At 38.0% G+C, this 16,456-nt stretch overlaps 1 protein-coding gene across 2 annotated transcripts in view; it reads left to right on the top strand.

The window, feature by feature from the left end:
• Nucleotides 1–16,456, top strand: part of Tbc1d32 (TBC1 domain family member 32) — a 213,273-nt gene that overhangs the window by 157,836 nt on the left and 38,981 nt on the right. Inside the window, exons 26-27 of one of the 2 annotated variants that reach the window (XM_021174643.2) lie at nucleotides 947–1,072; nucleotides 10,700–10,783. In XM_021174643.2, coding sequence (XP_021030302.1) covers nucleotides 947–1,072; nucleotides 10,700–10,783 — 210 coding nt within the window. The remainder of the gene's footprint in view (nucleotides 1–946; nucleotides 1,073–10,699; nucleotides 10,784–16,456) is intronic. The other variant, XM_029482691.1, reaches the window with a different exon arrangement.

Genomic DNA, 16,456 nt, shown 5'->3' with positions numbered 1-16,456 from the left:
ATGCTATTTGCTTTCTTTTTACAGAGTGGGAGGTCAGTATTTAATTATAAACTACAGTCTGTTTAGCCATTTCCTTTTTATGTTCCTCTAAGTCCTTTCAAAACAATAGTGGATACTTTTGGGCAGGGAGTTACTTGTGTATCAGTTTGATTTTGCAAGGCTATTATTTTCTGTAGGGGCTGGGCATGGTGATTTACACCTATAATTCCAGTACTTTGGAATCTTAGGCAGAAACATCCTGAGTACGAAGTGTGTGCATAGCACAGTGGAGGTACTGTTGTGTGTCATTCAAAGCTTTGTTTTTTTTTTTTTGTAACTTAAACATTTTTATCCATTGTTTGTTATGCATACAAACACAGATTTGGCTGTGATAACTGTGTGATGATGGATGATATGTCTCAACCTTTTAAGACTAATTAGAACTGTAATTTAGATCGTCTTTACCGAGATGTCTCTGTGTATATTTTTTGTGTGTGTGCATGTACAGGAATATGAGTGTTTTTCCTTACCTGTAGTTTCAGCTTCTATGGTCAGTTACCCACTACCAACCAAAGTCTGAAAATATTAAGTAGGAAATTCTGAAACTAATAATTTGTAAATTGCCTTTTGTTGGCATTAATCTGATAGGATTTCTGCTGCCAGCTCACTTTGTCCTATTCTACATGTGAAACACGCCCTGTCTAGCCATGTGCTATGCATGCTCTTTGCTTATTTCTCATTTAGTGGCCAATCTGATGATTGGCAATTGTGGTATACTAGTTTCAGTGTTCATTTAACCCTTAATTTACTTAATGGTTCCAATATAGAGTGGAAGGCTGTCATTTTCTTATACAAAATTATCATTGCTCCATCTTGCTATTAGGGATTATTGTTAGCTTCTTTAACTTCAGCACAGATATTTGATTTTCTAGCCTGTAATATTCTAACCTGTTATTTTGCTTAATAGACAATGATATTGGAAACCTGTTATCATGCTTCAAAATGTCCGATAAACAAACAGAGTGGATAGAGAACTGCCGAAGACAGTTTTGTAAAACAATGAAGTCCAAGCCTGATGCAGTCCATGGAAGTGGTGAGTGAGTTGTTCTATACTGAGGGTGTCCCTGCATAAAATCATTAGAACAGAAGCTGTGACTCCTGGGGAGTTCTACCTCTGTGTGCAGGAAACATCAGAGGAAAAGTCCATTGTCCTTCAAGGGACTTGTAATTCCGAGAGAACCAAAGATCAGACTTAAGCCTTATAACAGACTATCTGAGGTGTTGAGCATCTCTGAGGTCCCCCTGTCTTTCCTTGGGCTACAGCTTACTTGATTTTAACAGTCTTCACCTTCATATACCACATTGCCGTATCTTTGTAGAGGACTTATCCAGTTCACTAGTGACGTAAGTATCTTAAAACATCACAAGGCATCCAGCAAAGCCAATTGCATGATTCCCAAGGAAGCTTTGTCATAAAACAGCATCTCTAGTTTCAAACTTATCAGGCAAGGTTAACTTCAGTTATTTACCTGTGCTTTAGCTTTCAGGAGCTGTAACTTTAATCTGTAGCTGCTAAAAGATAGACTTCCTAAACGTTGTCATTTAGAAGTGACTTAATTTCATCAGCCATACTTAATGGCTTTCATATTTTGTATAAAATTAAAAACAGGAATTTAGAACTAAATTTATAGCTTGCTAGAAATGGTATTTTAGAGAATAATGAAATATTTATGTGGCAACAAAATCACAAATTATTCAATTATTCTCCACAGCATGAGTATGAATGAGCAATTAAACATGTTTCGTATCCCTTAAGATTTATACTTTATATAAATTCTTGATTGTATAAGAGAAAATATTTAAAATACGCTTTCTCAGTGGCTTTGCACATGGCCAAAAATACATAGCAACTTAGGGGAGGAGTGGCTTGGAAGAGTTTAGTTTAAATGTTTAAATACATCAAAAACCAACAACTCTTGCCTTAGGTGACACACACACTGAATCCTATTACTTCTGAGTCAGAGGCAGGTGGATCTCTGAGTTTAAGGTCAGCCTGGTTTACAGAGAGTGTTCCAGAACAGCCAGGGATAAACAAGAAACCCTGCCTTGAAAAACGAAATAATAACAGAACACAGTTCAGAGTGTTTCTGTCTCATAGGGGAAGAGCAGTGTCACATGTCTATCCATTATCTTCTGAATGGTATAGCTAAGCTGATCAAAAGGTTTACTTTGGCATCTGGGGCATAATCCACATGTCCTTCAGTTATTCATTGCTTTCTGATGCTGTGTCCCTCAGTATCCCATGAGCTGCTTCCAGTCATAGCTCCAGGATTCTCTGCCTAATGCTTAGTCACTACATAAAGCTCAGTACTCCCAGCAACTTTATTATGTAACCTATATTTTATTAATGGTGAAATTGAAATTCATAATTTTACATAACAGCCTAGTTCTCTGTAGTAGAAGAGGCAAGAGGTGGATCTAAGTGATCTAATGTCAAAAGCTACAGCGTTACTTTTCTATGTCACTTTTTCATACCTAACCTTTTGTTTACTAGAGACAGTATTTATTAGAGAGACACAGACAAGTAAAATACTGGCTTAATAATAAATTATTTTGTTGTATATAGTATCTCATGGCATACTTGTTTCTAGCCTTACAATGGCCCACCCAGCTTTGGTCTTGAACCGCTGATTATTGGTGGCCAGGGAATCAAAACAGAGAGACACATGGACACAACAGATAGGATTCTGTTGTCTTCACAACCAGGAACCTCAGTGTGTTTACAGTACAGCACAGGGGGAGGGGTTAGCTAATCTTGGTAGGAAGTCTCTACAGAAGTACAACACTAGGCTGTGAACACCTGAGGAGAAAGCAGCAGTTGCCAGTCTTTTCACAGGCTGGTCCCATGTTCATGGGCACTCACACTGGGACCCCTTCAGAAAGTCTTATACCCATGTGGATCTCAGCTTTGCCAGTTTCTCATACATTAGAAGCCTTGCTGTCCTTGACATGGCTGTGCCTGTGTCAACAATGCATAGTCACTCATGACTTCCCTCACTTAGGTTTTCTTCCTATCCCTATGTATACTGTCTGTAATCTGAGGGTAAACCCATTGCAAAAACATTCAGCAGACTGCCTGTGTATGTATATGTATGTGTGCACATGTACACACACACACACATACACACACACACAAGTCTACCTCTGCAGTCTTGGACAGCTTGGGTTATAAATATGAGTGACCTACAGTTATGGGATTTAATCCTTTATAAATTATCCTTTGTAAATTAACCTATTCTGTTTTTCTTTAACATACCTATGTAATGATACATAATATATAAATGTCTACCTGTTAAAATTTTCAAAATTATTATAGATTGAATTCATTTTAAATTTCTATATGACTACAAGTGGCCAACTGAGAAAATGGAGAGAAGGAAGGAAGTGTAATTACAGTTTGAGGACCTGCTTGTCAGCAGTATTGTCCTACAGTGGGCAGGTGGAGAATAATCTATTAATAAGCAGTATTCACACATTTAATTAAATCTGATCATCTTGACAATGATCAGAGCAGAATATCCCACTTTTTTTTGCATGTATGTGGGCTTCTTGTGTTTCCGGGTTTCCTTCCAGGCACAAAACATGAGAGGATCAAGTGAGCCTGTGAGGATGGACAACTGTGCCTTTCTGCACTTACACTTCTGGGTGAAGTGATGTTTTACATGGGCCGAAATCTCTCCTAACCCCACAGGAATGTTAACTAGTCCATGGACTTTGCTCCATTTGTATTAACAGTTCAATGCCAGAAGAAAACCCAGAGGACACTCTGCTTCACTGGTTGAATTTCAAATGTGGTGTTGGATTCTATACTTTTTATTCATTATGATCAAATCATTACACAATTCCCTTTGTTCCTTTCCTGTTTTATCATCAGGGAAGTCTCAGTAAATTAACTGGCTTGTGCTGTTCTTTTGGCTTTCCTACCCTAATTTCTGAGTATCTGTCCATTGTTAGCAATCACCTTCAGAAGCAACCCTGGATGTGATCATTTCTAACCCCTTGCATCTGATATTCTAGAGGCAGCTCTCTATTAAAGCACCATTTCCTCATTATTTTCTAATCAGTATCTCCTGTTAATATTTTATGAGTGTTCTAATAGTCATGAAGTTTAGTATGAAGTAAGCCTTGTATAATTTTTTTTCATTGACATTGACCAATGACTTAGTTCCTTACTAAAATTCCCATGAGTAATTACTACAGTTTAAGTTGGTCACTGTATAGCACATACAGTGTATTTAATAGTCAATGTTTGAAATTTTGGTTGTACTTGGCCAAAGTCATATAGATATGATCTTAACATTTTCTAAATAAGATGCTACCGTAACTAAAGTACTTACTCAGCAACTGGACCACTATTATCTAATACATGATTATCTTTTGACAAAATATTATTGTGAAACCTAGACTAACTTCAAACTTGAAAATCTTGTGCCTGAGCCTTTAAAATTCTGGGATTCCAGGCATACTAGCTTTCTAATAATTTTAAATAAGCAAAATGAAGGCATGGAATTCATTTATAATTGTATTATTCAGTGATTATTTCTATATTTAGAAAATTTTTTTTTATTCTTGTGTGTGTCCTTGTGCGTGTATGTGTGCATGCTCTGTGATCTCATGTGTGCCCATGTGGGTGGGTAGGATATATGTATGGCATAACATACATATGGAAGCTAAGAGAATTTATGGGATTTTAATATCTGCCTTGTATATAATTTTTCATTGATACTGACTGATGACTTAGTTCATGACTAAAGTTCCTATGAGTGATTACTCCAGTTTAAGTTGGTCACTCTATAACACATACCTTTCTATTATATGGGTCCTGAAGATCGAACTTTCCTCCTTAGGCTAGATCTGCAAAAGCCTACTCTAATGAGACTTCAGGGCTGCAAAAGTATCTCGTTGGTAGAGCACGTGATTAGCACGTAATGTCCTGTGCTTAATTCTTAGCATCTCCCTAAAATACTTTTGAAGAAGGTAACAATAAAAGGAGAAAAACTCATTTATCTGACAGAAATAACATTTAAAGGCCGACATAGTAAAACTATGAAAAAAGGTTCCAAAGTGACCTACACTTTTGGAAGACAGGTCAGATGCTGTTATCCTGTGTAAAGACCTGTGGCATCCCACATATAGCAAACGAAATGACTCCGGAAAACAGAAGACTACTTAGGATCCATGAAAGGAAATTTTTCTGGGTTTTCGTTTGATCTATATATTCTAGCCTGATTGATTCAGAAGGGCAACAGATGCTGGAAAATTGGAACGGAGCAATAAAATCCTGCTTTCTTTAGCTGAAGGACCAGGGAAAGGGCAGCCTCCCAAAGGCAGAAGACTTCTTACAAGTAAACTTCTTGTCTTGGAAACATTATGGGAAATGGTTCTCAGCCAGACTCAGTATTTATGTCCTGAAAGGTTGTCCAGGACAACAAAGGTGTCTGAAGAAATGATGGCTGGAAACTTGTTAACTTACCGAGAGATCTGAACTTACAAGGTCTGAGTAGACCCCAAAATGGAGATGTGCAAAGAACCCCACACCAAATACATTATCAACCTTTCAATCAAGACAAGGAGTCTTGAAAGCCAAGAGAATCAGTACATTTTCTACCAAGGATAAGCATACTGTGGACAGTGGGCCTCTCAGGACAGATGGAGGTCAAATACAAGTGGAGCATTAGTCAACATAATGAAATTGTCCTCACAAATGTAGAGGTCAAAAGGTTCTCATCTGAAGTCAGGTCGCCCTACAACATAGCTAATGGAAGTTCTTGCCATTTTTGCTTCCCTACAACTTGTGAACCTGTAATTATTCAAAGATTTTTAAGTGAAAGAACAGAAAATATTTTTAAATGAAAGAATGAAGCTGGACAGTTTGAAACATGATGAAGAACAGGGTAGCCATGCATACAATAGTTTTTATTTAAACTATATAGAGTTGTGTGGATGAAGTTCTTACAAAATTAGAGTTCTGATTTTAGGGAGTACAGGCATGAGAAAGAAATGTGTTCTTAAGTATGCAAGGATCTGAGGAACAAAATATCTGATCACCTCCTGCAGGATGAATAGGAGAAAAACTGAGCCTGTAATGTAGCTCTTGTATGCTATGATGAGATAGCTGTCATGTACTCGTTTTTAAGTGGGTGTGGCCAGTGAAACCATCAGACATTTTGAGTGTTCATAAACACTGTGTTGTTGTGGTGATGCTGTTTTAATTTTCTATAACTTTAAAAATATACATTTATTTCTCATTTTTGACACATGGGAAAACAGAGGAAAGGGCTCAGGCAGATTCCGTGTCTAGTATAGGTTTGTTATCTGCATCAGAGATGGAGCCCTTGCTGCCTCCTTACTCGATGAAAAGCGGCAATGTGGCTCAGCAAACCTATTTTTTTTTAAATTTTTTTTATTAGATATTTTCCTCATTTACACTTCCAATGCTATCCCAAAAGTCCCCCACACTCTTCCCCCCCACTCCCCCCCACTCCCACTTTTTGGCCCTGGCATTCCCCTGTACTGGGGCATACAAAGTCTGCAAGTCCAATGGGCCTCTCTTTCCAGTTATGGCCAACTAGGCCATCTTTTGATCCATATGCAGCTAGAGTCAAGAGCTCCAAGGTACTGGTTAGTTCATAATGTTGTTCCACCTATAGGGTTGCAGATCCCTTCAGCTCCTTCGGTATTTTCTCTAGCTCCTCCATTGGGGGCCCTGTGATCCATCCACTAGCTGACTGTGAGCATCCACTTCTGTGTTTGCTAGGCCCTGGCATTGTCTCACTACAGCTATATCAGGGTCCTATCAGCAAAATCTTGCTAGTGTATGCAATGGTGTCAGCGTTTGGAGGCTGATTATGGGATGGATCCCTGGATATGGCAGTCTATAGATGGTCCATCCTTTTGTCTCAACTCCAAACTTTGTCTCTGTAACTCCTTCCATGGATGTTTTGTTCCCAATTCTAAGAAGGGGTAAAGTGTCCACACTTTGGTCTTCATTTTTCTTCAGTTTCATGTGTTTTGCAAATTGTAACTTATATCTTGGGTATTCTAAGTTTATGGGCCAATATCACTTATCAGAGAGTACATATCATTTGAGTTCTTTTGTGATTGGGTTACCTCACTCAGGATAATACCCTCCAGGTCCAACCATTTGCCTAGGAATTTCATAAATTCATTCTTTTTAATAGCTGAGTAGTACTCTATTGTGTAAATGTACCACATTTTTTGTATCCATTCCTCTGTTGAGGGGCATCTGGGTTTTTTCCAGCTTCTGGCTATTATAAATAAGGCTGCTATGAACATAGTGGACTGCTTGTGGACGTTGTACATCGTGGTGCGCACTAGGCTCCGCACCACGATGTACAACGTCCACAAGCAGATTGAATCTGTAGATTGCTTTTGGCAAGATATCCATTTTTATAACTTTGATCCTACCAATCCATGAGCATGGGAGATCTTTCCATCTTCTGAGATCTTCTTAATTTCCTTCTTCAGAGACTTGACGTTCTTATTCTACAGATCTTTCACTTCCTTAGTTAGAGTCATGCCAAGGTATTTTATATTATTTGAGACTACTGAGAAGTGTGTTGTTTCCCTTATTTCTTTCTCAGCCTGTTTATTCTTTATGTAGAGAAAGGCCATTGACTTGTTTGAGTTAATTTTATATCCAGCTACTTCACCGAAGCTGTTTATCAGGTTTAAGAGTTCTCTGGTGGAATTTTTAGGGTCACTTATATATACTATCATATCATCTGCAAAAAGTGATATTTTNNCTTCNTCTTTTCCAATTTGTATCCCNTTGATCTCNTTTTGTTGTCNAATTGCTCTGGCTAGGACTTCAAGTACAATGTTGAATAGGTATGGAGAAAGTGGACAGCCTTGTCCAGTCCCTGATTTTAGAGGGATTGCTTCCAGCTTCTCACAATTTACTTTGATGTTGGCTGCTGGTTTGCTGTAGATTGCTTTTATCATGTTTAAGTATGGGCCTTGAATTCCTGATCTTTCCAATACTTTTATCATGAATGGGTGTTGGATTTTGTCAAATGCTTTCTCTGCATCTAAGGAGATGATCACGTGGTTTTTGTATTTGACTTTGTTTATATAATGGATTATGGTGATGGATCAGCAAATCTATTTAAAAGAGTGCTGGTCACATTCCAAAGGGTAGCATTCTCCTTGCTTGCTCACTTCTCAAATGTGTCATCTCTTTTAAATCTATTTTATCTAATATTGGTTCAACGTGTCTTGATCAAATCTCCCTCCTATTCCAGTCTTCTACTTCCTGGGCTCTATCTTTTCTCTTCATTTCTAATGCTGACTCTCTCTTGCTCTCTCCCCGTCTCCTTCCAACCCTGAAGAAAACTGACTGTTGCTCCTCAAGCTATGATCAGTTGTCCAGAGCAGCCTCAGACTTGGTGGGGTATCAGGCATGTGGAATATAATTGCCTTATTATATGCCCACCTGGGGGGAATGTTAACATTCTTGTAGGATGGGGTTGGGGTGGGGCAAGGTCAAAGGAGAATTAAATTCAACCTCTTTCTCTTCAGGTCCTGCCTTCAGTCTTTCTTCTACAGAAAACCCACGTGTTCTTTTAGGCCTATGAATACAATTGTAGAGTCTTTTAACTATGTTCCTAGCCTAGAGAGCAGGCATAATTAAAGGTAGAAAGGCCGTAATTTAAAATCCTTTATAGAAACCTCAGACATGTCACTTAAGATTAGTATACATTTTAGATGAAATGGTACTCCATAGTTTGCTTTCAGGGCAACATTCTAGAGTGAATTTGTTTTTAACATTAAGAATTGCTTCTCGCACCTTAAAGTTTAGTATCTTTCACCAATAAGCTATAATGTTTGTGACCTTCCATACTTCTTTCATTTTAGGAGATTCTGCTGGCATTTTGAGTATGTTGATTCTAAAACAAAGCATAAAACAAAAACAGACAAACAAACAAATACAAATCCAACCAAAACAAAGTAAATAAAATCCCAACATGCAATTTGTAAATTGCTCCCTTGTACCTAGAGGATTAGAAGGCAGAATCTTCCTTCTTTTTTTTGTTCCAGTGTAGAGAGAGATGCCAGCTCATTCTTTTCTCTGGCTCTCCTTTGAATCATCCTGTCCCAGGCCAAGTCTTCCATGTGAAAGTTGCAAATCTAATAACTTGCATACCACACAAGTATCAAATATCATGCTTTCTGTGTGAGGTTCAAATTAACCTGAAGACCTACACATGAGCCTTGGTACAAAAACAGCAACCAAACCCCGTGTGTTTGAGAGAATGCACATCTATCACTGCTTAGTGGAATGCTTGCTTTCGCCCATTTTTTCTAACATTATACACAAATACATAGCACATAATTACAATATAGTTGAAGGTTGAAATGGACATATCCATAGACAATGATGTTTCTGAGCAATGTTTATCACTATGTGTCTTGCACTTTAGATTATTAGTCTTAACCATTAAATTAAAAATAATTGTATGTGAACTTCATCACATTATCCTTTATAGAAAATCTGCTCAAAAGTTTATTTACATAGAAGTTAAAAGTGGCCACGCTGGAATATATGATATGTGGATTCTTAAAAGACAAACTTCTGAAACAACCTTAGAAATACAATAGTCTTATGCCTTTGTTTATAAATATAGAACCAGCCTAGACAATTTCAAAACTTAAACGTATGCAGAGGTATTTTTAAGCCATGACTATTAAATTTTCATGTTTTTAAATACTTACTCTGCTTTGAAATCCTATAATAAATAGAATTCAATGAATAAAAACATTTCATTTTCATCTCTAGCTATCAAACTGTCGTAATATATAGCTTGCTCTCTACAATTACTGAAAACTACACCGTTCCCTTTTTGTTACTTGGCTTTTACATTTTACACATTAATTTTTCTTTGAAGAATTACATGCTTAGAATATACCTGAATGTAAAATAGAATCCATGTCGTTAACAAAGGTCATGGTTAATATTCCAAGAGTAAGAAGGGCACAATTTTAAAGTGAAGCAAGATCACTGGCTTTATCGTATAACAATCAGCTACTCTACAGATATATTTCTTTAGAGAAAAGAAAACAAATTCCTCTGGGCTGCATATTAACCCTAATCCCCTGGAGCATCCATTTGTAGGATATATGCAAACTCTGTGATATTATCACAGCAACTTGGAAAGGAATCATTTTGTCATTTCTAAGTCAAATATTGCATACTTTCTTTGGTCTGGATTCTTGAACAGATAGCATCAGCTATAAAGTATAAAAGATGTAATATGCCTCAGATCTGAAAGTGACATGAGCTATGCATTAATCTCCATCTGAGAGTTCACTATTTTCTTCTGTATACAAATGATGAGAAATGATCACTTCATGAATACCTTACAAACAATTAACAAATTCCGAAGTAATTGTTAGGTAATCTAAAGATGATAGCTATTTCTTCTTTAGTTATATACTGAATGTGTTCACAGCTAAGTTATTAAAATTTAATTGAAATCAGGAACATTATGAATACTGAAAAAGTGTATTTTGAGTTGAACTCCTCAGAGCTGTGGCATTCAGGTGACTTTTATGTACTAGTCTGTGACTTAAAGATGCGCTGTCACCCATTAGGCTTTCTTGACTTTTAAAATTCTAATCACTCTCATCTCTGTCACAGCCTTAGGAGAACTACTGGAAAAATTTGTGCTGCTGCTCACCGAAAACCCATCTGAATGTTACTTCCCTTCCGTGGAATACACAGGTATCTTTTTAAATATTGAGATGTTTGAAAAAAAAAAAAAAAGGTCTTTGTGTAAACAGGTGCTGTTTCACAGTGCTGTGTGCAGGGTACTGAGATGAGTAAGTTCCCCCATCTGAAAATTCTCTCACTTCTCACCTGTGTGTTCCACATATCAATGCCCATTGCTAATTTCTGAGATTCCTTGTGATGCTGGGACTTCGTTTGTTTCTGGTCTCTGTAGAATTTTTTTTCCTTAGGTAGCATAGCCTACTCTATGGATTTTATATTATGTCTCTTCCTAGTCTTATCTTCTCATAATCACCTTCTATGCTGATCTGCTTTCTGCTCCACAGTTACAAGACTGGGAAAGTTACAACAAATGTTTATTTGACTCACTGTTGTGCCCTGACACAAAAGAAATGTAACTGTGGATACCTGCTTGCTTCTAGGTCCCTATTGGACATCATTTGGTCAACATCAGTCAGTGTGTGCACTGACATCTAGTCCTCACAGAGTTTTGAAGGTCCTACCTTGAAAGTGCGATGGTCACAGTACATTTTTGTTTCTTTTATGAAAATAATCATTTTATTTTATGTGTATATGTTTTACCCGTATGTATGTATGTATGTATGTATGTATGTATGTTCTCCCTCTCTCTCTCTCTCTCTCTGTGTGTGTGTGTGTGTGTGTGTGTGTTGCTCATGGAGTCCAGAAAAAGGCACCAGGTCCCATAGAATTGTAGTTAAGGATGTTTGTAAGCTACCACATGGGTGCTGGGAACCAATCCAGGTCTTTGCTACAAGCTCTTAACCACGGAGCCATCTCTCCAGCCCCTAATTTCCCCCTTTTAAAAATATATTCTAAGTATTTGAGAATCCCCTCCCTTTTAAACATTCTGAGTCCAATTTGTGGTCCCAAAATACTCTTGGGTGGGAGGCTTGCCTTAGACCTGTGACCTACATGGGTTCACACCCTTAAAGAAAACTAACTCCCTGTTTCTCAACAGCTTTCACATGATAGCTCTTTAGCTAAAGGTAGAACTTCATGCCTCCACACCTCGCACTATGATGGGATTTTGTCTGCCTTGTGCTTGTGTAGGTCTCATGCATTCTGCCCCAATCCCTGAGTTCATATGTGCAACTTCCCTGTTGTTTCTAGAAAGCACTGTTTTCTTGTGATTGTCCACCTACAAGCTTTCTGCCTCCTCAGAGTTTCTGTTTCCTGAAGCTCCTATTTGGTATTTATCTTCAAGTTTTGCTTCAGATGTTGTTAAACAGTAGCATTAACCTATACCATATAAGTTAATGACTTTAAAATTTGAGTCTTCTAGTCAGATGTTTTTAACATTTTGGGTTTTTTGTTTTGTTTTTTTCATTCTCATAATTTTAGTTGTCAAATAGGAGCTTTATCTGGATGCCTGGATACCATGACATTTTTTTTAACCTGAAAATGTCACCAAGAACTCTTGTGCCTACTGATGTACACTGTGCTCTGTGTGTCCTCTCTGCATAGGAGGTTCCTCAGCATGGAAAACTGATGAGTCAGCACTGGTTTTGTGTCTCAGTGCCACTTCTGTGTTCGACACACATCTACTGTGTGTACTACATCTCAAATTTACTTCAGGCTGTGCCTCATTTTTCTCCTTTATGCTAATTAAGGCTAGTGTTGCCTTTTGCTCAGGGTATCAATGACCCTTTGCGTGTTTTTCATTTTACAGTCTGATTACTTATCATCTATATAATACATCCATTCTTGTTCTTTCTGGGGTGGTGTTTTGTTTAAAATACAGCTTTATAATATAGCATAAGCCAGCTTTGTCTCAGCTTCCCTATTATAATCATAAGAGCTGCCCACCCAGCAAAAATGGCATTCTTTACACACAGTAAGAGTGATCCTTGATAGGTAAATCTGGACCTGTTTATTCCTCTACTACTTGATAGGTTGCTCTGACCACCGAGTAGAGTCTAAACTTCTTTGGTACCCATAGCTTTACATTGTTCTGCTTATTTTGTTTTCTCTGGTATCATCCCTTCCTCTCAGTGACCTAGTTTTACTTTTACTGTATTGCCTTGCTAACAGTACTGACAACTTTCTTCTGTCCTAGATATTTATAGTTTCACTTTTTCAACAAACATATATTTGTATATAAGGACTTTTCTAGTCATGAGATATGAATTTTTGTGTGGTTTGCATTTTATAAGTGTAATATGGCTTCTGCATTAGAAAGGCTGAGGAGGGNGGGGGGGGGGAACCAGATAAAGCAGGAGGAGCCAGATGAAAAAGTAGAATGATTCAGATGAGGGCACTGTTAGTGGAAGTCGGAAAAAGCATTTACATTCGTAGTGAATTGTGAACACATGTCTAGCAAGACTGAGTAATAGGTTGCATACAGGCTGTGAAAGAAAAGAGGACTTTCTTGATTGTTCTGAGCAGCTGAGAGGATAGAACTAGTATGGTTAACCAATGAAGATATTTCTCTCTTGTGGTCATAGCAGCTATGGTTGCTTGCACAAGATCAAGCCAGTCAGCACTGAAGCATGGAGTGGGGAGGGGCTCATGGAGCCATGAACAGCTGATGGCCTCCAGGCAAGGTAGAGTCAGTTTTCTTTAAGGATGTGACTCCTGGTAGGTCAACCATAGGCCAGTGAATTGCCCCACTCCTAGTAGTTAATGGGCAATGTAAATTGGAGTTGATGGGTTATCGAATAGGGAATGAACAGGACTTGGGAAGTGGGTAGGGAGGTGAAGGCAGATTTTGAAGGAGGTATGGAGAAGTGTTGGGGGCTGAATATGATAAAACATATTAAATGAGATTTTCAAAGATAATAAAAATTATTTTAAAATGAAGAATAGGATAGGAATAGGTGTGAGTTGAGGGGAAGATTTGAAACTAGCTTTTCCTCTTGTTCTGTGTTTTGGGTACTTGTTAGCATTCAAACAGATATGTTCAGTGCTCATTAGATCTGTGAATCTGCTTTTAGAGGAAAGATATGCTATAATGATTAATTATTAATCCATTGGCTTTGTATAAAACATGTAACACAGCTCATTGTCATTTCTTTCTCATGCTTTGACACTGTATCTGATTCTTTATGATACCTCAATCTCCTATAGATCATTCCTATGTTTTATCATTATTGTGTCCTTTGACCCTAGAACAATGTTCATTTTGAAAATAGTTAAGTGATATATATTACTACCCATATATGGGATGCACATGCATGACAATCCTCAACACAACTTTTAAGTTTGGGCTAAGGATAAACTTTGTCTTTAATCCTAAGTAGAAGTTCTTCCTCTCTGCTACTGGTGTTCTTCCAACTACTGTTTGGATGGTTATTTACTGCCTCTGGCTAAATTGCTCTATTAGTATCACACTTCCTTATACCTTTGAGGTAGCACTTGGTTAAATATTTTTGCTGTTATATAAGTATCTTAGGGTTTCTACTGTTATGAAATACCATGACCATAAGCCACTTGAGGATGGAAGGGTTCATTTGAATTACATGTCCTGAATCACAGTTCACTGAGGGAATCCAAGTCAGGAACTCAAATCAGGTAGAAGCCCAGAGGCAGGAGCTAATGAAGAGTCCATGGAGGGGGCCTGCTTACTGACTTGCTTTCCATAGCTTTCTCGGTCTGCTTTCTTGTAACACCCAGGACCATATGTCAGGGGCTGGTCCCTCCCATATCACTAAGAAAATACCCTTGCAGGCTTACCTATAACCTAATTTTACAGAAGCACTTTCTCAATGGAGGTTCCATTGTTCAGAGGACTGTAGCTTGTGTCAAGTTGACATAGAACTAGCCAGCACAGTGTCTCCATTCCCATGAATTTAATCCAAAACTAGTCCAAATAGAGCGGTACTTAAAAACACACAGATGATTTAATAATAATTTATATCTTCCAACATCTAATGTCAAACTGTGGAAAGATAAAAGAAGCTGTAAGAGAATGAATTGCAGATAAAAGAGATCTGCAGCCAGGCGGTGGTGGAGCACGCCTTTAATCCCAGCACTTGGGAGGCAGAGGCAGGCGGATTTCTGAGTTCTAGGCCAGTCTGGTCTACAAAGTGAGTTCCAGGACAGCCAGGGCTATAAAGAGAAACCCTGTCTTGAAAAAACCAAAAAAAAAAAAAAAAAAAAAAAAAAAAAAAAAAAAAAAAAAAGATCTGCAAAACCTAAGGCAGGTAATGGGACTGACAGGCACTGGGCTTCCTTATAGCTTAGATGTGTGCAGAGACTCTTCATAGGATGTGCCATAAAGCCCTCTACCACTTCCCCAAAGAGGGAAAACTCTTAAAACGAGGGAAGAGACAAGGGGAGAGAAACCATACATTAGAAAGATTTTTGAGAGGTGAACCTGGGAAGGAAACTATCATTTTATGAATAAACCTTACAACTTACCCGAGAACACAATCGTTTTGGAATTGACAGCTTTAACAGGAGGTGAGTGAGGTGAGTAGAAGATTCAAAGCTTGTGGATTCCCATGACTAGAGCTAGGATGGGCAGATCTTTATGGTGCAGTGTAGTTATCTGCAGTCTCAGCAGCTCTTTATGGTACATTATTCTGCTGGGTCATATTTTCCACAGATAATATAAAAAGATTATGTTTTTAGTATTGTCAAAATACTAAAGATCACTTAATGCACTTGTATTTACTACAATCATTTCTGAATTGTGCTGTGTGAGATCCCAGATGTTGGGTTCCTGGGATGTATTTTGTAGACAGATGCACCCTGAATGTGAATTTAACTTATTGAAAGGGGTCAGATGATCAGCTGTGTTCCAGCGCTTTGTAGTAAAGCCAAAAAAAACCCAAAGTGGCTTCCTACTGACTGGTGGTTGGGAGTCTGTTATTGTGATGTAGTGAGCAAGTGCCCGTTTTCTCTCCGATGTGTTAAGGGGCCTCCTCCTCCTGTGTGGCTTTAGATGGGAGGACAATGGCTGCCATTATAAAATCCCGTTCTAATTACTGCAAGCTGGCAAGCCTGGGCTTTAATATAAAAGATGCTATGAAACAAATTCTGGACATATTCACTACTTTTCTGTGTTTCTTAAAGTGAGAAATTGGTTGTCTTTTTACAAAGTGACAGCTTTCTAAGCCCCACGGTGGCTGAAATTAGAACAACACAGCTATCCATCTGCTGTTACTTCCCTCAGGAACTCAGCCCGCTATAAAATTTGCAAATCTGGATAAACCAAATTAGTTTGGCTGTTTATTCCCTCAAAGAAAGAAGAATGGACAAACAGATAAAAGCCCTGCGCATTTGCAGTCAGTGGTACATCTATGCAGGGATCTTTGCAAACCTTAACAGATGTTCATTTTTTTTTGTCACCTCCAGTCTTTTAAACAAACTAGATAGATCCTTGTAATTTATTCTTTGCAATGTTCTATTAAATGTCCCTTAGGAAGGAATAGATTTGTAAAAACCTCTTCTCTTGGAACTAGTTAATCTGTAGACTGAAAAGATACCATTGTTTTACGTTTGACTATTAAAATGTAACTTTTAAAATTATTTTTATTTTTATTTTATGGGTACAGGTGTGTTGCCTGAGTGTACCATATGTCTCTGTACCACATATGTGCCTGATACTCACAGAGGTCAAAAGGCATGAGACATTTGTGAGCAGCTATGTGGGTGCCTAGAATCAACCTGGGTTCTCTAGAAGAGCAGCCAGTGCTCTTAACC

The sequence above is a fragment of the Mus caroli genome, chromosome 10 (genome assembly GCF_900094665.2).
Source record: "Mus caroli chromosome 10, CAROLI_EIJ_v1.1, whole genome shotgun sequence".
In the NCBI taxonomy this organism is placed as follows: Eukaryota; Metazoa; Chordata; class Mammalia; order Rodentia; family Muridae; genus Mus; species Mus caroli.
Note: the sequence above shows the minus strand (reverse complement) of the source record. Positions and strands in the feature narration are given on the sequence as shown.